At 39.2% G+C, this 20,453-nt stretch overlaps 2 protein-coding genes across 10 annotated transcripts in view; both read right to left on the reverse strand.

Moving 5' to 3' along the window:
* The window catches only part of LMO7 (LIM domain 7), a 130,646-nt gene extending 124,618 nt beyond the window's left edge, over positions 1–6,028 (reverse strand). For 8 of the 9 annotated variants that reach the window (XM_035561219.2, XM_035561218.2, XM_035561217.2 and 5 more), the window contains exon 1: positions 5,871–6,027. In XM_035561219.2, the coding sequence (XP_035417112.1) occupies positions 5,871–5,933 (63 nt within the window). In that variant the 5' untranslated portion in view covers positions 5,934–6,027. Of the gene's footprint in view, positions 1–5,870 lie in introns of all 9 variants that reach the window. The other variant, XM_050708858.1, reaches the window with a different exon arrangement.
* A 4,794-nt stretch (positions 6,029–10,822) lies between these two features.
* The window catches only part of UCHL3 (ubiquitin C-terminal hydrolase L3), a 29,731-nt gene continuing 20,100 nt past the window's right edge, over positions 10,823–20,453 (reverse strand). Inside the window, exons 5-7 of the mRNA XM_035561292.2 lie at positions 14,786–14,861; positions 12,233–12,291; positions 10,823–11,050 (exon numbers count right to left, since the gene is read on the reverse strand). Coding sequence (XP_035417185.2) covers positions 10,967–11,050; positions 12,233–12,291; positions 14,786–14,861 — 219 coding nt within the window. The 3' untranslated portion in view covers positions 10,823–10,966. The remainder of the gene's footprint in view (positions 11,051–12,232; positions 12,292–14,785; positions 14,862–20,453) is intronic.

Here is a 20,453-nt window from a genome sequence, read left to right on the forward strand (position 1 = left end):
ATACCGAAGTGCTCTTTAAAAACGTAAAGAATTTGGACCAGAAAAAAAAAAAAGTGTTTGACAAAGAAAAGGTGCTAAAAGCAAGCCCACTAATGTAGGAAAAAAATATTCCTGAATACAGGAATCATCATCTCACCTCCTCCCCCAGACTACAGGAGGTAAACACACATGACCTCACAAAAACTCAAGGAAGGATCAGGTCACAGTTCAAAAACAGAGCAAAACAAAAAAGACAAGAGGAAAAGAACAACAGTGACTCCACAACTGACTCTAGTTGGTAACCACATAATACAAAAGAAAAAAGTTCAGTCAATGTTTTCAGTAGATGCCCTTAAACAGCACTACAGTTCCCAAATCTACAAGACTTTTATGTCTCTAAATTCCACAAGTTAATTATTCCCCTTAAAGTGCCTGCAGATGCTGATTTCATGCAAAATATTTAAACACTGAAAACTAGAAAGAGGCAGCTGTCCACAAAGAAAGCAGCCACACTGGGAGCTCAGCTAAAAGCTACGCATGCCCATCACACACTGGTGTGAAGACCGACCTCAAGCATCTCAGAGAAATGCAAATATAGAGTTAACTTGACAATATATAAAACCCACCTTGTAGGACCTTGGATATAGATTTTTTTCCTCCAGCAAATAAATCAGTCCTGCTTTTCTCTCAGACATACCTCTGTGAATACCATAGATATCTTTCCCAAGCTCTGGGAAGCTCCTCGTCCCATGGATAAGGTAACAGAGTGAGCAGTGTCCACCCAGCTAAAACAATACTACTGTCACTCTCTCCCTTGAGATCATCATTGACAAAATATCATAAAACAGGCATAGCAAAGTGCTTTTAGAGCCTGCAGCCAATGAGAACACTATTTCCAGGATTTAAATTCCTACAATATTTACTAACAGGTATGCTTCTGTAACAACCCATGTCTACATATTAATTGGATACACTTAGATTTACTCCATGCAAGAGTTCACTGCCAAGAACGTACACACAATAATGAAATATTGATGCACCTACCTAATGGGGGCTTAAATACATCCCTTATGCAGAAGTGAGCCAGAACTTTGGTGGTATTGCTGTAACACGTTCTCCAGAAACCAGCCCACCCAGGTTTTATGACTTGACAGAATTAGCCAGTATTAGACACAGGTTAGGCAACACAACATATAGAATTTGCCTTTTCTTGCAAACATTTTTCACTCTGACACCACTGAGTACAGTGACTGGCTCTCTGAACACCATCTGAAAATACCTCATTCAGAAACAAGAAAAAAGCTTTTCATAATGATTAGTGCCACTGAAATAAATGCCTCTACGAGAATGGGATTTGAACAGTAAGATGAGTCTGGGCCAGCTTCTCTCTCTACAGTTATTCCTCCCATCTGCCATACCAGACTGTATGCATTAGATTCATGCTTGGGGGAAAAACAAAACCAAATAATCACTGAGGTAAGATCTTTATGCAAATACAGGAAAAATTGCTGCTAGACCTCTTGCTACATTTGCAGAAGCCATAAAAATATACAGTAGAAATGCGGAGTCTGGATGGTTTCAGCAAATAGAAACATTTGGTGACCACATGTCAGAGACCATTCATTGGATTTGATTGCTTTACTGCTTGTCCAAACCAAAAGATTTCAGTAAGCAGTACTGGCTCTCAAGTTTTGTCCTGAAGCTGATTCTTTCTACCAAGCAACTCCTCAAGTCTGCTTTTCAACTTTTGCAGGCAGAGGTGCATGTGCATGCAATTCTCTTTCCCAGAAGAGAAGTCAAAAAAAAATTTAATTTTGCCAACAACCAAAGTGTAAGAGATGCTTCCAAATCACAAAGGGAGATAGCTTTCAACTCTGAAAAGCCTACTGTAGTGGAATAATGAATGAAGCTGTTAGCACACACAGCAGCATTCAGATAAATCAGACTATTCTGCTGCCTGTTTAATGGCCATGGCAAGACTGGAGCTGCAGAGCTGTCTTCAGTTGCCCTCCAGATAGGCTGGGGTCCGTTCCTCTAATGCTGCCTAGTGAAAATGATAAAAGCCTTCTCTTTAGAAATCCCACCCGTGCAATACCTCCCTCCATCAACACTGGGCAGTGCTGGCGATGGAAAGGCCTCCTCCTGTTGCACTGCAACATCCCTGCGTGAGAAACAGCCCAGGACTATGGGATCTTCCTTGGCACTCCAAGGCTGGTGTTCCTGATGACAGCATCAAGCGAAGTGAGCAGCTTTCAGAACATCTGACTTCAATAACGCCAGATCAGTCACTGGGGGAAGAGGGTCAGATGGCGAGAGGCCCTGTAGCAGTTTGCAATACTAAAAGTGACTTGGCCCAACACCTAGTTTTCACTTGGGTGATTCGTCAGAGTTACTCCGTTTGCTTTTCTTTTCCTGGAGCTCCGCTGCTTCACTCCAACAATTCATTCAGGCACACGCTCACTTCCCACTCTCCCCCAGCCAGGATTTGTACATGGTGTACATTTGACTACTCTGAGGTGAGGGGAAGAAAAAAAATAGAAATCAAGCATTATTTGCCTCAGGGCACTCTAACTAAAGATTTACAGACTTCGTGGGTCAGGTTTCAAGTTGCTTTAGCAAACAATTTCAAACCATAGGCATTTACCTGAAGATTAGGGTTCATTTAAGAGACAGAAAACACAAACGTAAAGCTGAGAGGTTTTACAAGAGAACAGCCCCTCTTGAACTCTGAAACAATCCAGGGTGTCTGTGGGTAGAGGGCCCACATTTCACCTTTCTTTACACACATGGACTTGGTGGTGGACTGCGGAGAGGAAGGGGTAGGACTGCCCTCCCACCTCCTGAAACAAGAGTGCAGGAAACACAGACCGGGCAATTCGGGATAGTTAATAGCCGGGTAGGAATGCTGGGTTTTGAGGAATAGCTCTGGCTTTCTGAAGCTATAATATGGAACAGAATGTAGTAAAATCGTTGTAAAAGCCCAGCTATTTCTAGCTCTGGCAAACACTGCTCTACCTTAGAGAAGCTATTTCTAAGCTGTGTTATTTCAGTATTTTATTCCTGTCTCAGCACACACCATATGCCCAGTTAAGGTGCTAAATAAAGGCCGAGATGGATGTGATTTTGAGCAGCAGCAGTTGCTACACACAGCTCAGAATACTCCAAAAGCCCCAGATGCACAAACCCAACACCACTGAGCAGTGCTGGGCTCTGGACAAGCCATCAGCACAGGGCACCCGAGAAGATTTGGTGTTTTGCAAGAAAATCACTACTCTTTCTCCAAAATGAGCCTGTGTGCTAGACATTCAATTTTCCAAGAGGGACTAATCATCCCCAATTAGAGTTTGGGATATCAAGATGAGCAACAACATCCCCCCCCCCCACCCCCACCCCCGCCAGTTCTCCACAGCACACAAAACCTCTTTTACAAGAGACTGGGGGACTTTGCATTGTAAAGGCTACAGACCTGCCTTGTCTACATCATCATAAAATATGCCTGAACATGAACTTGAACTAAAAAAAACAAACAAAACCAAACCACAAAGTCTCTCCTTAACAAATACCAGACATCAAATGCAATTTTTATTGTTATTGCTTTTAATCAGTTTTATTTTAATAGCATGGAGGTTTCAGCTGGGAGCAGACAGAACATGGACCCGAGCAGGGCACAAGTTGGTTTCTCTTAACAAAAGCTTCATGAACAGATGGGGAAAAACTTTTGGGGTGTTCTTCACCCCCCCCCCCCCCCCCCCAGCTTTGTTTTGTTTCCTCTCCCACTCCCTGAGACCTGACAAATACAGCTACCCATTCCTGGAAGGAATAAAAAAACAAAACAAAAAAAAAAAAAACACACACACAGTCTTTGAGCTCAAATTTTCTGTTTTTTTTTTTTTTTTTTTTTTTTTTTTTTTTTTTTTTTTTTTAAATCTCAAAATCTAAAAAGCTCTTTATTGAAATACAGCAATAGGCTAACGTTGATTTCATTATCAAAGGGAAATGTCAATGGTTCACAAAGAAATTTTTGCTCGCTATTTTAAATACCTATTAGCTAGTGGTTGTATGCTTTCATCTTCCTCTAACTTTAGAGGAAACTGGCACAAAAAAAAAAAAAGAACTTACCAAATGGTAAGAACTTGAAGTTCATAAATATTTGGGAATCTGCCTCACCCTCGGAACCAATGGCTTAATCATTAGGAGTAGGTATTGTTACAAGTTTCACTCTCACTCACATGCATACCACTGCTTTGCACCAAGGTTCACAAAACCTTGGGATGTCTCATTACTCTAAAAATGTCTTCTCTTATACAACATAAATGGTTGGCCTTGTGTATTTAGTTTATCTAGATTTAAAGAGTAGAGCAACACAACAGACCCTCTGAAAAGAGGACCTCATTTTATTTGAAAATAAATATTTACATTTTCCTTCAACACTACAAAACTTTTAACATCCTGTTTATCAACACCTTCAGGTTTTTAAGTTACTTTGTTTAAAATAAAAGTTTATTCAAGGCATGAGTTTAAAACATTACTTCAAAACGAGAAAAGCTTTCACTTTCTTTCCAAGATGTATAACCAGATAACCTAGAAGGGGGGACAGAGGAATCTGAACATTTCCACTATAGAACAAATAGCATCGACCTCACACTTACACAGCTTTGCTATTGCTCCCACGTGCTACTGGCAGGCAGGGAGATGCTTTTGTTGCATGGTAGAGCCAGACAACATCATACAGAAAGAGAAAAATCCCCAAACTCTTAAAGTTTTCAAAGATGGTATAACATCATCTTCATGAAACTCTCTAAAACAAGCTTTGCCAATTTAAAAGAAAAAAAAAGTAAGAAATATATATACAAGAGAAAAGTGCTTTAACAGCCTAAACTCATGGATATCTCTTAAAATTGACACCTGGGGATATCAGGGCTGCTTTAATTACCCAAATTCATAGATAGCAACTACACTTGAGAAAATCATTTGTGATACCCTTACCTACAGTGCTGTCAGTTCAAAACTCTCTGCCTTCCCTCAGTAGGATTTAAGCACTAGATGTCATTGTTTTACAGAGGAAAAAAAGAAGCATGAACTCAGATCTCCACAAGCTTGTAAAGAAGAGGGTAAAAAGTACCATACCCCCTCCTTTGAATATTTACTGTTTTGAAAGTTACTACAATCGTGTTTGTGACCACCGAGGTTTCATCTCAGGCAGATGGGTGGAAGGGTACGCAGAAATAAGATGAAGTTATTTAGACATTCAAACACACACAGAGGGATTGCTCAAGTTCACCTTTAGAAGCACAGCCTGTCCCAAAAGGATGGACAGGGTCTAACACCTCTTCAAGCAGCATCCCCACTGCTGTCCTAGCTTACCCGCTCCCACCACGACTTGACTCACAGCGAGCACTCAGGTGCCTGTTTCCAACCTTTTCCCGTGCATTACTGTATTGAGTGTGGTGACTGCAGAAATAAAGATATTTAAGACAAGCTATGTACAGTCAGACACTAATGTTTAAAAGAAAAAAAAAGAAAGAAAGAAAAGAGGAGAGAAGTAAATGACTTTAATTTCAGGTTACTATTTCCTACACTCTTCACAGACAGGAAGAAGAGCGCCTTTAATTCAAACCGTCTCGGAGTAAGAGCGCTAAAGAAGTAATTTAGGAGACGGTAGGAAATTGCGAGCCCTAATTACAGGAGCGGAGCCGTGCCAGCCTTTAATCGAGCCGTGGGGAGGGGGGAGCCGAGGGTACCGAAAGCACAGAACGACCCCTAAAAAACCAGCAGCCACAGCAGCCCACAAAGAAACGAAGTTGGGGAGCGGGACTCCCGGGGCACCCCACAGGGACCCCGCCCCCCCGGGAGCGGAGCAGGGGGACCCCAAGGGGGTTTCAGCGCCTCACCTCCAGCCACCTCCGCGCCTCGGCGAACGCCGCCTCGCACTCGGCGTCCTCTCGGCTCTCCATAGCCGGGCAGTGCTCGGTCCTCGGCCGGCAGCGGCCGCTGTCATTCAGCTGCCTCCTTTTAACGCTCCCGTCCCCGTCTCCTCCCTCCTTTTCTCCCTCCTCCTCTTCCTCCTCCCCCTGGCCCTCGGCGACCGCAGGAATCCGAGGAAGCCGCTCAGTGAGAAACCGCACCGCGGCCCCCGCCGCCTGCCGGGCACGGCTGGGGACCGCCAGCCTTCGGGGGCGACACCTTGTTCCCCGGCTGCCCCTTCAGGGACGACACCTTGTCCGCCCCACCGCCCCTTCAGGGCCGCCACCACCTTGTCCTGCTACCCCTTTCACCTTGCGAGAGACCCAGGCCTGCTCCTGCCACCTTCCCTATGGGGAACCAGTGCCACCAGTAGCTCCGTGGCAGCCACTGCTGCTTTCCCTGGCCCCCATATCCCCAACGGCTTTGGGACTTCTCGACACCTGGCATCGACCCGCGTTCAGGCCTGGAGCTGAACACCTTCCATGGGGAGGTCTTCCTTAGATGCCTTCCTTGGGGAGGCCTTGCTTGGTGAGACCTTCCTCGATGAACCTTTTCTCCTCCCCAGGGAGCCCTTTCTCCTCCCTGGGCCCGTGGTAGCCGCAGGCCAGCTGGGGTGGCACCACACATTGCTGAAGTTTCTTCCAGGCTGCCCTAGCCCCGGAGTTGTGGCAGAGCTGGTGTGCTGACTGAACAGCATATGGGAGGGCATTAGCCACCCAGCAGAGCAGCTGAAGGAGGATCAGGACAAAAAGCCCTTTGCCGGCATGTTCAGGGGTACCTAATATCATTGTCACTTTCTACTGAAGGTGAACTTTTTCTACTTGAATTTCTAATAGCGTTTTTCTTACGTTTCTGCAGTGCATCTCATTTCTGCTTTGTAGACCTTTTTAGGATGGGAGTGAAGACTTTAAGAGATCATCTCAACATACCAACCAAGAAGCTGTTAGCCATCAGTGTCTGCCGTACACAGAGATGTGGATTTAGTGGTACACAAAGGCATGAAATGATAGTGGCTGAAATAAGTTCCACAGCAGACAGAAATGATGTCGTTAGCTCCTCTCAGTGGTATGATTTAAGACATCTCTGATAAAAAGGCAGCGATGAGTGAAATTATAATGAAAGTTATAATTTTGAAGACTTTTGCTACTCCTCTTTCCTGCCTGAAGCCAGATCAGCCAGTCACAAGACTGAATGCAAGCCAAGAATCTGTGTTTCTCTCGAGTGGGAAGCCCGAGCATCAGAAACCAACCCTCCCACTCTCACTCGTTAGCGCTCATGACTGCAAAGATTAAAAAAAAAAAAAAAGTCAAAGCAAGTATGCGCTGCTGTAGGCTGACGTCAGTTTTCATTAGTTGTCATTGCTAATTTCTTTCTGGAGAACTCATGCAGTGTTTCCAAGCCTTTTTACTTTACATAAAAATAAGATGCTCACCCTTCAATAGAAGAAACCAACTATCAATACTATCAGCAATTTAATTTGAGAATAAATTCCATGGAACATGTTTGAAAAGGTCACACTTTAAAAAGTTTCAATTATTTCTGGTTGTTTTATTGCACTTAATGACTAATGAAATAATTTTTCCTATGATTGTTTGACATCTTAGATCAAAAATCTCAAGTAAATTTGACAAGGGCCTCCTTTTAGTAAGCTGCAAAGACCACAGCAGCTTTCAAGCAGCAGTTACTCACTGAGAAACAAAAGCTCCAAATGCACCATTTTTTTCTCAAAGTGAATTTTAAATTGTCACATATAAATTTTCTCTGTACGCACAAACAGCTGAAGTAGTTTAATACACCTTTGAGCTAACAAGCCACCAGACTCTTAGATCAGAAAAAAATTACATATACCAGGCACGATTGCTAATTATTGGTGTCGAAAGTAGCAAACATAATATCACTCTACTCGGCAAAAACAAAGCCTTGCCGTGTCTGTGCTCCTAGGGATAAGTGAAGCAACAGTTTGTCACTTCCTTTTCGTAGAGTGTTCTACAAGTATTTGGTACAATAATATTTTCCATCAAGGCACATTTCATCCCCTCTCAAGGAAACTCCATTTAAATGTGGGATGTGGGCTTGCTTTCTTTGTTTGTTTGTTTTTCTTCTGTATCTTGCATTTCAATGACAGAAAAGTTTTTTTCCTTCTCACGTAGTTTAAAAACTTGATGATGCAGCCATGACTGAAGGGAAAAACGCATTGCTCTGGTTCTTGCATTCTTAGTTTCTCAACAGAATGCTTGCGGTATCATGGGAAACCACACACCAATATACTTAAAAGAGCTTGAACAATCCCGAGTGCTTAATAGCAGCCCAGCTCCACTCAGGTAAAATTACAGAAGCGCTGAGTGTGCATCATCCCTTCACTCCTACACGTACCATTTCCATACGGTGATGTGCGTGGCCAGCCTGGGCTGCCACAGCCCAAGAGGGATTTCCTGGCAGTCACTAGCGCTGAACGCCTGCAGCCAAACCGTGCTATACGTGAAGGTGGCGAGGCTCTGGCAGGGCTGCACAAGTCTGGAAACAGAGCAGCATTTTCCCACGGAGCCTTAGCTAATGAGCAGAGGTTGTACAGATGAGGCAACGCCTGCACGGGCAGCGCAGAACCAAAAACAAGTGGCTCTGCGGTGCTTTTGTGCCCTTGGTGAGAAGCTGGCTGGACGACACATGACAGCTCCGTGTTGGCACCTCACTCCTGGTATCCAACCTATCCAGGTTCTTCCAGTGCCAGAGATACTCCAACATCTTGCAGGTCACAACACCTCCTGCCTCGGTGCACTGTTCTTCCCTTGTCAACACACTTTTAAGAACCCTTCCAAAAGGAATGTTCATGAGAAAGTACCGTCTTACATATTAATAAACCCCAAATTAACACTGAAATTAAAGCAAAATAGAAGGGAAGCTTATTCTGCAGGACAACTGATTTGAAGATTACATAGAGAAAAAAAAAGAGCAAATCTGTACTGCTAATATACCCAGAGTTCTTATTTATAAGCTCTTCCTTGATATTTGAGATTTATTTTTCCAGTGTGCCCATGAAAAATCCCACCTCAATTCTACTACTCTAAACCTGTTATTTGACATTTCCTTTGTCAGAAGTTCACTTAATCAGTCCTAATACTCAATTAAAATTCCAGTTATGAAGTTATTTTGCAGTAATTGCACATCCCTATTTATTACTTAAAAATACCAACATCTGAACATTGAAGAGCATATGGTGTAAATGTTTTCGAAGATAACTGATGTATCTTTCAACTGCACTTCCTCTTCTTTCCCCACTCTGAAAGTGCCTTATCTATATTAACTATAGCTTAGTTGCTTAACTGCAATCCTCTGAGTGACATTTAACATAAAATATGCTCTATCCCAATTATCTTGTGACAATCTTTATTAGATTAGGTATTAGTAGGAAAATAATGCAGTTTTTCTGCTTAACTTTGAGTTAAGCCCCTTTGACTGTTATTTAAAAACAAGTTTCAGGGCTTCAGTAATGTCCCTAGCAACATAAATACAAGTCTTAATGACACTGCATTTTGTTGGGGTGAAAACAATACTCCAAATGGAAGCTCATTAGTATTGTTCTTCCTTCTCACTTTTCCGGCCAGCTGACTTATAGAAAACAGACTCTTGTTGTTAGTGGATTCTCCAGCTGACATTTGTAGACAAACACTCTGACTTCTACTTTAGAGTGCAAAAGATGCTCTTAAGTGATAAAGCAGACTCACAGGCCTCTTTGTTTTCAATAAAGAAGGAAAATTCTACCAGATTACTTCTGGCATAATCCCATTCCTTTTTCCTGCAATGACAATTAATAAAGAATTAAAGCACCCTCTGGGACACTGAGGGTTCAATTTCCTTTGGCAGCAGTCTTAATTAGAAGCAAACCTGAAACATTTCACTTCAAAGCAATAAATAAATGCTTTTCTGAAATGTCAAAAACATGCACATTACACAAAACCCACCTTCATGAGAATCCTAAAGCACAAGATTGCTCAGCCAAAGAAAAAAAGTTGCTACTAATTCAAGTGGAAAAACTGATCATCAGTACCTTAAGATCCCGTGGGTGGCATGGGAGAGATGGCACAGGGAAAGGATATCAAATAGCATTCAGTAGCGCCACCTGACAAATTTATAAGATATTCCTATAGGAAAAAACAAGTGTATGACCATCATGGCTATCTTAAAATCTATAGACTATTTGTGTTCTCCTTATAAAAAACTTAATTGAAACAGTCAGTATGTTTTCTATCATTTATTTCAGTTAGCTGAGATGCTTCATATGGCTGTATTCACCTGGGTGTTCCCTCTGCAGTCCTAGCAGTTGAACTACCATTAGTTACTGTTGTGGCTTTTTTGGGGTGAAAAAAAAATCTTGTTTTTCCACATATACAAATAGCATACACTGGTTTAACTACATCTTTTTGATAATTTATTAACATTATTAGGCTTGAAAAACAAAATTAGTTTTTATTCAAAATGTAAAGATAAGAAATGCAAAATATTAGTAAGAAGAAACAGTCATTCTTCTGGCTTTTTTTCTTCCATATATTTATTTATAAATAATTCAGTGAAAATTGTCTTGAGTCACCTGCAAAAGTTCTTATAATATTCTTGTATCATTTCATTAAAAGATGCAGATAACCTTGTATTTCAAGTTTTTGCCCATTATCACCAACTCCACTCAAAATGTTATAAGCAAATGATATGAATGACAGTCCTGCTTTGAGCTAGCTCATCGTTATTACAATGAAGTATCACAGGTAGTAATTCCCAAAACTTTTAAGGGGGTGGAAGGAGAAAATCCCACCACACACTAGTCTTGCACAAAATGCATGCGTGTATATACATACACGAAGTTGCTTCAGGAACAAACACTAAGATATAGCAAGGACAAATGCAAAGTTTATTCCACGATTACTACAATTAATCAAGATGTTAGGGAAGTATCAAAATTTGTACTATTAACATATGGCAACAGTTTTATTGTTACAATACATTGCAGTAGATTAGCCCAACTGGAAAAGTTTTAAGCTGCAGACAGTGCGATTGCATTAAATCTTAATTCTTCTGGGTCACGTTCCATGAATTTCTTGCAAACCTCTATTGCATCCTAGGGAAAAACAAACAAACAAGACCACCACAATTATAAATCATACTTATTCAGAAAAAGCAACTGAAATATGAATAAATGGACTTTTCCAAACAGGATTACTAAATAGTCTAACAAGTCTATATTTCTGATCTGAGTTACCACTATTCAGGATTATTTACGGCAGTCATATGGGCAGCATAAGAGACCAAAGGTTTTGTGCAGAACCAGAACAACAGTGATTTTTTGTGACTGAATATTAGTTTGTGCAACAGATGTGTTACTTGTCTGGCTTTCCAAACACATCTCCGAAGCTTGCCTTTACTAGTATTGCTCTACTCTGATTTTTTTCCTTTGTCTCAAGATGAACATAAGATGTGTGGGGTAAGTGAAAGATTATTTATAATTCCTTTAACTGGCTTTGGGGTGCAATATGGAGACCACATGTTATCAGAAAAAAAAAAGACATTAAAATAAAAAGAAAATGCTTTATCCAACTTCTTCCCCTGCCCAAACAAGCACAAATTGTATGCACACTTTACAGAGATTAGTCAACACTACTAAACCATAGAAGGTTTTGTTTGTTTGTTTTTCAGTTTCTCTGGTTTCTTTCTTTTGTAAAGCTAATCCGGTCTGGATACCATACGTACACATTGCCTTCTCTCAGCTTCAACTTATTATCCTTCTTTGGGGATGGCAGTTTATCCCGCCAGTTAAGTGTATTCCTTTCAGATTCACTTCTCAGCTAAGGAGCTCCCAACACAAAGATGCATCCAAAAGAAACCGTGAATCCAGACAAGAATGATTATTAGCAAGGAAGAAAGGGCAGAAATTGTAAGTGTTGGAAAGCAGATCAACTTCTGTCTAACTTGGTACCTATCAAACTAACTAAACCGAATGAAAGAAAATGAGAAATTTTCAATTTAATCATTTCATTTCACGTACAATTTCAAAAAAGCACTGGCATATGAAAATCCCAGCAGAGAAAAAAGTCAGTCTGATCTGTTACAGTCAGCCCTTCTGACATTCCCCATTTTCACATTATATTCTCTCAACACCCATCACAACATGAGCATTCTGAAATACTTACTTTAAAACTGAATAAACACAATTTTGTCTCTCAAACCCGCTCGCTCATCCAGCCATAATTACAGCAAGATTGAATTTTGTATGATACCATTTAAGAATATTTTCTATTACTACCTCTAGGAAAGAATCATCACTAGTTTCCCCATGGTTTATTGGAAATGGCTTGCGTCCATCTGTGGAAACAGAAAGCAGGATTGATCAATGCATTTATAAAATTAAAATAGAAAAGCTTCATTTTTTTGCTAGAAGAAACAATTCAATAGCTTCATTTTTTTACCTCTATTTACAAAAATGCTACTTTCTTTTTGATAGAAGTATCACACGAACTATAATATGCAGCTAGCTATTCCCTAGTTTCTTCTCTACTGTTGACTGCTTCAACAGGCATCATTAGGTACATCCTTCTGCAGTAAAAATATCCAATCCAAGTGATGAATTATCTTTTATTTGAAAAAATAAGGCTATAAGGCTGAGTTGCAACTTTTCAACTTTTTAGTGCTGGTACAGTACTTCCGTTTTTCAAGGGGAGAAGAACAATTTCAACTACACTTACTGGATTTACCCAGACATCTGTGGTGTTTGACAACTGTCATCAGGGACTCCATGACAGACCAAACCCACTGGTTGGGAGAGCGTAACTGAAATATTATTCTCATTTAAACAACAAACAAACCCAATAGCTTATGTACTAGGTATTTTCACAACACTTAAAAAAAAAAAAAAAAAAGGGTTGCTATAACTACATTTTTTCCCCATTTGCAATATAATAATGCTGTAACTCCCAGTATTTTTAAATAATTCTATTTATAGAAATAAGTTTGATGTTATTTATACGAGATGTATAACAATATGAGAACATATGTCAGCATATTTTAAGTATTTGCTAGACCAAATTCCCTTTTGGTTCTGTCCTTCTTTTTAAAGGCTTCCCTCCCCACAGATTCCACTGAAATCAACACTACTTCCAATATACATTTTCCATAACTGAAAATAGATTCTATGTTAAAATGCTTTTGTATTTACAACCATGAACAGCCTCTTGTTCATATTAGAACACTGACTGAAGATATAATAACACAAATTTGTCAGAACATGCCAGGAAACAATACTGAGCATTCAGTTCTGTTGCAAGATAGGTTTGATTAGATTTTTTTTTTATTTTTTTTTTTACATACAACTTGGCAGAACTGTATTTTAAATTCATCTGCCTATAAATAATGTCTTCAGTGCTTATGTTTTTACCACAGAATATTCACGTGACTCCCCAGCATTTTCTGCCTGCCAAAGCCCACATGCAGGCCACAGTGACTAAAGCCAGTGAATGAACCAAAAACTTTCTCCCATTTTCCTACTTTTAAGTATTTTTTGCTTTCTTCCACTAGTCCAGAGAGAAGTTATTTTAAGAACAAAGGAAATAGTATTAGCATTCCACTATACAGTTGAGCTAGATGCTTTTTTTTTTTTTTAATTGAAGCAAGAAATTAAAGTGGGCTTTAAAATGATAATCATAATTTGTAGCGTGCTCTTTAAGTAGAACAAATTAATGAACAATGAATAGGTAGCATGGAAATAGTTGCACACAACTGAAAAAAACAGGAAGCCATTCATCATGCTTTGAAATTTAGAGTCAGAAAATATTTAGACTACATCCTACAGTATTTGGATGCTATTTTCATGCTATTTGATCTAATTCACTGACAATCCTACAGCATCATGAAAATACAGAATTTCATGCCTACTGTTTGTGGATGGCTGCTGATATTAACCCTTAGATTCACTTTAATATAAACATCTAACATACTGCTTATGTCTCAGGTTATGATTAGTTGTCACCTGTTAAGGGCATTGCTTAATTACATGCCGATTTTCAAAAGTAGCAGCAGATGTTCCCACCATAAAATACTGGAAAAAATAGTTTAGGAAAGACCGTTGACTTCCAATTTTTAAATCCATAACTACTTGATAGTTTTTTAAAAGGCCTGCAGCAAAATATAGTTGCCCAGCAACATGCTTCAGATTTGAGTCATTAGAGAATATTTGAGCAGAACTTGCTGCTACACAGTCTGAAGAGGGGAGGAAAATAGCTGTAAGTAATTCAGAAAACAGAGATACTGTTTGGAAGTTAACTGTCTAGTGAGCACTAAATTAAGACAGATTAAAAACTAACCAGCCTCTAACAAATGAGTTGCAGAGCGTTAGTATCTGCTAGTATTCTGAATATGTAATTTCTACTTTAACTGTATCATGTTATTTAATAATATAACTAACCCTTGCAAAGTTGCATACAGTTCATTTATTAAGCAAGTCAGGGACACAAATATAAGTGCTTTCCTTTCTGAAAGTATAAGTGTTCATCACTTCTTTCATGCTTCCTGTCTCTGCAAATAATAGAGGAAATTCAGAGACAGTCAAGTATTATGTTCAATTTTATCTTAGTAGAAGAGAGTTGAGGAGAGTTGAGGAAAGGTCAATCCAAAAAAGCAATGGGAAAATTGCTGCAATTGTTTGACAGAAACCCTGCCACCCCTTAAACCCGACGATGCATTTGAAAAGAACTTAAATCTTACATTAAATCAAATCATCTAGTCTCAAACTCTGATAGTTAATGAGATTACTAGTTGTATTTCTTTTGAACAAATGGAGAGAAGAGATAAAAAGCGTCCTTACCCAATTCATAGAGATGACCACCTACGTTAACTAATGCAATAAAGTGAAGATCTACTTTTTCATCTATACTTGGTGCCTGCAAAACAAACAAAAACCATATTGCATTCATTAAGACTCATCACAGTACGATTAACGAGAATATATCACAATACGCAAGATACCTGGCCAAGAGATAGCAAGTGAGAAGCACATTCTGGATCTATGCAGAATGGCAGAAGTCACACTGCAAAACATTTTTAAACATAAAGAAGCTTCCTGAAAATTCATACACATCAGTAAGAATCATCTCACTCAAGCTCCTGGAAGCATTTTCAGTTTTAGTTCTATATAACAACTTTGTTTTTCATTACTGAATTAGAAGTAGTATCAACTCAAATACACCAGCATTAAAAATTAAGATATTGATATAAATAGCAACTCCTTCACTAACCCACCTCCCGTCACAAAGTAATGTAGGACTGAAATGTGAACCTACAGTATTTTAAAACCAAAAATATTCACTTGGTCAAAGTAATTTTTCTGGTACGTCATTTATAGTACAGTTAACCTGTTTTCTCCTCACAGGCAGAGGAAAGAAACAACTCCCAGGATATAGTTCACACATCTCCTAATTGGCAAGGAAGGAAAACTGCGAGGTGCATAGAGCTCCATTCGTCTCAGAGACTTCTGTCTCAGAGACTTCTGCAATTTTGAGGTAGCATCACAGGCATCACCACTGCATATCAAGAAAGGACTGAAGTGCAGTGACAGCATCAAGTGACGTGACATAAAAAAATGGTTAGTCAGTAAAGATCTATCTAGCACAGTACCATGTTGCCAACTGCAGCCAGCAAAAGCTTTTTAAGGAGAAGAAAACAGGGCATGCACATTGTTCTACTCTGCCAACATGCACTCCCAGTACCATGTCCACTAAGAAACATTTTTTGAATTTCCGTGCCAAAAGCTGCATCATCACTGTTATGTTCAGTAGCAACTGATGCTCCTCTTTCCTCATGAATCTGTCCAGTCTGCATCTGAGCCCTGATTCACAAGTAATAAAATACTGCTTGATGGAATGGGAAAAAGAACCTCAGTTTGTCTTAAAGAGACTATCAAGAATCTGACTTAGGTGAAAATATATTTAATATATTTCTCCTCCATCCTTGCTCCTAGCCTTATGTAAATTTCTTAAAGCATTTAAAAATCTAACAATTTCACAGAAACAGATTACAGCATAAAATGAATTGTGTAGAACCTTACATTTACATCATGTTATCAAGACTGGGTTAAAATTTTCCTTCTTTCTGATGATCATGAGGAAAAGACTTTAAAAGATGAAAAAAACAAATCAAACCAACAGAGTGAAGGGGAAGGAACCATAAGTCCTTCAACAGATCAAGAACACCAAAAACCACAACATTACAGAGGAACTGCCAACAGCTTATGGAAATTCTATATATTAAGTTCAAAAAGAAAACAACAACAAAAAAAACAACCACACAACCTCCCCCAGTCCTCATTTGATTCCTCTCTGTGACAGTTAAAGCCTGAAAGACACCAATACCCTGTTTCACCTTTGTTTCGAAAGGCCTCGAATGCAAAAAGGGCATTCCTGCAGCTGCAGATGAGGATGATATAAAAGGGACAATAGGATCTTTCCACCAGAACTCCAAGAGTCTTTTTTCCTTATGGTGTATGTGAATTATCTTTGAGAATTTTGTTTTAATGAACGCCAAACAGTGCCGGGGCTTAGAAAAAGAAGCACCCTCAGAATTTGGCAACCCCAGTTGTAAACTTCCCAAGATCACAAGTTTCAGTAACTTCCCCAAAACCACACAGGACAGTGACTGACAACCAATAGGAATAGGTGCCATCGATCAATCAACTGTTCAGAGGCATGTAAACCATGGTGCTACATTGCCACCTAATCCCAGTGCAGCAGTATGGCTTCACAGCTGTTGACTTTCCAATGAAAGCTACCAACTGGGAAATCTGAACTCAAGGAATTTCAGGGTAAGGGGAAAGACTACTATCAGTTAGTCTCACTTTATGAAGGAAATGGGTTGGCATTTAAAAGCTTTCATCAAACTAAAGCTACTTGGGCTCAAATCGACATTAACTAGAAGAGCTCACAGTATCACAATTCTATTTCTATTTTCAGATTTTCAAGATTTGGTTTTGCTCATATTTAGAACAAAATACATTTGCCCCTTTGACCACTTTGAGGCTTTATTTATTTATTTTCTTAAACCAGCTTCTAGTAAGGACCTGTTCTATAGAGAGACACTTGACATGCTTGGAATGCTAAGTCTACGTACAGGTACAAGATGGATAGGGAGGCCATCAAAGCAGCATGATTAACTTTTCTTAGAATTTATTTGAAGACAGTTATAGAATGCTGCTAGGATTTTGTATGTGCCTAAGCTAATTATCATACTTTCATTAAGTGCTATTGCCACAATCCTCAAGAAATCTTGTGTCTACATTTGAAATTCTGAGCTGTCACAGAAAAAAATTAAGCAACCTCATAGAGAGGATGAAAGTTCTACGCCACTACCGAAGCTTCTACCATCAGCTCTAATGTAGACCATTTCCTTCCCTTGTGATTTCTTTTCATCTAGTCTATGATAGTAATAAATTTACTATGAAATAGATCTATCCCATTTCTTGAAACGTTAAGATTTCAAGCATTTCTTTTATACTTTTGTATAAACACAGAGAAACAATAGCATCTGAAGAGTCAAGACAACCTTAAACTTTATGTTGCTTATGACTTCGGCAAACAAGTAACTGGATTAAAGTTTCCCCATATGATGAATCTAATTCAGAATATTCCCACACATGCTGGGAAGAAGACAACAATTTGCATGTGTGCATGCATGCGTGTGCACGCACACGCAAAAAGCTGCCTTTTCAGGCCAATTTCTATTTCATTGGGAAGCTCCAGCAATTCTAACACTTGAACCAGATGATTTTAAATATCAAAGGTAGGGAAAGAAGAGGAAATATCAGCTTCAGGGAGATGTCTTTCATGGTTTCTACAAAAAGCTACACCTTTGGCCAAGTTTTCAGCTTTTAATAAACAGTCTGCGGGAATGCTTAATAGAAAATGAGAACATAGCTCTAAGAAGTCCGTTTACATGTTCATTACTAGGTAGTGTTTTAATGGCAATTACAGAATTTTCTCTTTATTACTCTTCTTCTCAAAGACAACTGTAACATCAACATCAGTCAAGTGCTAGGAACATCTGTTCCTTTGGTTTTCCACTTAGGAAGCCCTCTCAGTGTGCAGAAGGAGACAGCAGATTTGAACGATCATTCTGAAGAACGACAAAGGAAGGAGAAAGACCTAAAAATCCAAACAAGATCATTGTCTAGCTAGAATTCAGAACTGACCTCTGGGATTCAAGATTCATTTTTCAAGTCTTCAGAACAGCTGTAGCACTCAGTGAATAAAAAAATTTATTTCTTTCCCCTCCAGAAGAGGCAGAAAGAATACAAATATCAGTATCTTGGGTAGCTTACAGAAGCTTATGTTATCGCTTCAGCCTTACTATAAGAAAGAAGTTTTGGTGGTATGCATCAGTGGACATGACTTTTCCAATTTCTCTTTAAAAGAAAATCTGGAAAATAATGACCAGCAGATTTGAAATGGATTTGAATAGAAAAAGAAATACAAAAAGTTTAGCACTCAAAGTGATGATTATAAGAACATACCATAATTTGTTCTGAAGGTACAGAGGTAACTCAATGATAATAATATAGTGTAACTTCGTGGACACCCACTGTCATAGAGTTCACAAACTTTAGTACACATGCTCAATGGGCAACTTTCCAACCTTTCAGCACCCTTTATTCTCATCATTTCACATTTAGCAGTTATTTTCTCTGGTGTCTTCCAACCACTCTCATCCCCTATATAACAAAACAGCTTTTTGCTATTAAAGGTGTTCCAAGGTTCACGGAAGTGACAGCCAGCCAAAAGAGCACTTCCCAAGGTTTTTACCGTGCAAATGGTGACACCTTCCTATTCCCTCTTGTACTAAGAAGTTCTTTGATTTCATCTTTCACAATTGCAGGCTGCCCTTTGCTCACAAACTACAACATTCTTCTTTCTTCTTGTTGCAGTAACCTTCAGAAACTCAAAGGTACAATCCTAAGTCACTATTAGCCCAACCATATCAGCTGGTCTAATAAACTTCATCTCCTACACAGTCTATCTTGCTAACGCACTTAAACCATTATCACCATCTAGGAGGCAGCATTCAATTTCCATCCATTTGAAATCTTTTGATCTTCGTATGTTGGTAATTTAGTACAAAACTTCATCAAATCCACTAGTTTCTTTTCCCTAAAGCTGCGCTTCAGGAGCGAACACAACATTGGGAAAAAAGATATGTATCTCTATCTTGCTCTTATGGCCATATTGAGTAACTCCTCATCTCATTCTGCTTAAAATTTGTTTATATATAAAAAAACAATATAAAAACAGATTCAGTGATACATGACAGATTTCAGGCAGCTTCTTCTAACTGAATCTTGTATTTTGTTATTTCTTTACACTGGCTCTTGAGAAAATGCAGTGAGGCAAGAAGCCCCACAAACCAGGTCAGCAGGCCTGTGTTACAGGCAGTGACTAGAAAAAAAAAAAAAACACAAACAAACAAAAGTAACAAACCAAAAATAAAAAACACCACTTGTGTTAAGTCAAGAAAATGATATCAAAAATCTGTCAAGTTATAGAAGTAGGTAAAGACTGATATGGAAAAGACAATTTTGCATAACCTTAAGAAACAAAGTTGCAGATGCATGAAACGAAGATTATTACGAGAGTAACCAGTAATTCTAAGAAAAGAAAGTCTGTTAGGGGTTTAAATGTACAATTGCACTCACAAGAAGTTATGAGAAGACAAAGGAAAAACTATTTGAAGTGATGTTTGCACAAAAGAACAATAGGTATGGCTTGGATTCAATAAGTTTTGAAGTAAAAGGGAAAAAGTAATGCCTCTGCTATTGGGTAGATCAGGCGTCTACAATTTCCATTTTGAAGCATGGAACATACCTACACTACCCTTAGGCAAACTTACTCTGTATGCCTGTGACAGGCATTTGAATCCTGTTAAAATACTGTAATTAAAACAATGACCACTGGAATGATGATCACGAGTTTCAGCAAGATTATTTCTGACTCATTCTCAGAGACCAGTCACATCTCTACTAATGCTCAATATACTGCAGTAAGTTTACTGAATTTGAGATGCTCTGAAGCTTCATGGCTGGACATGCACAGCTTACTTCAGATCAAGGTATCCCTTGTCCAGATGAAAAGAAAAATGCAAAGCGACTGTGTCAAGTGTTGACCCAAAAATGGACAAAAAGTTGCCTTGCTAAGCACTGTCTGATGTATTTTTCTACCATGCTGTCCGTCTAAAGCTTATTAATTTTATGTCCTAAACTGTAGCTAAAACATGCAAGTATCAGGTTATGTAAAATTCCACGCTGCATGACAGCAGCATCTGTAGGTCAGCAGCAACTGATTTTGAACAAGAGGATGTCAAGCAAGAATGAAATTCAGAGATGGGCTCCATCAATGATGGAGTATCTGGATACAGAATGCTTATACAAACACAAATCTACCCGTAAATAGGTAAGCGAGAGGGATTATTCAGCAGTACGCAGTTCTCGAGAG

The sequence above is a fragment of the Cygnus atratus genome, chromosome 1 (genome assembly GCF_013377495.2).
Source record: "Cygnus atratus isolate AKBS03 ecotype Queensland, Australia chromosome 1, CAtr_DNAZoo_HiC_assembly, whole genome shotgun sequence".
NCBI classification, from domain to species: domain Eukaryota; kingdom Metazoa; phylum Chordata; class Aves; order Anseriformes; family Anatidae; genus Cygnus; species Cygnus atratus.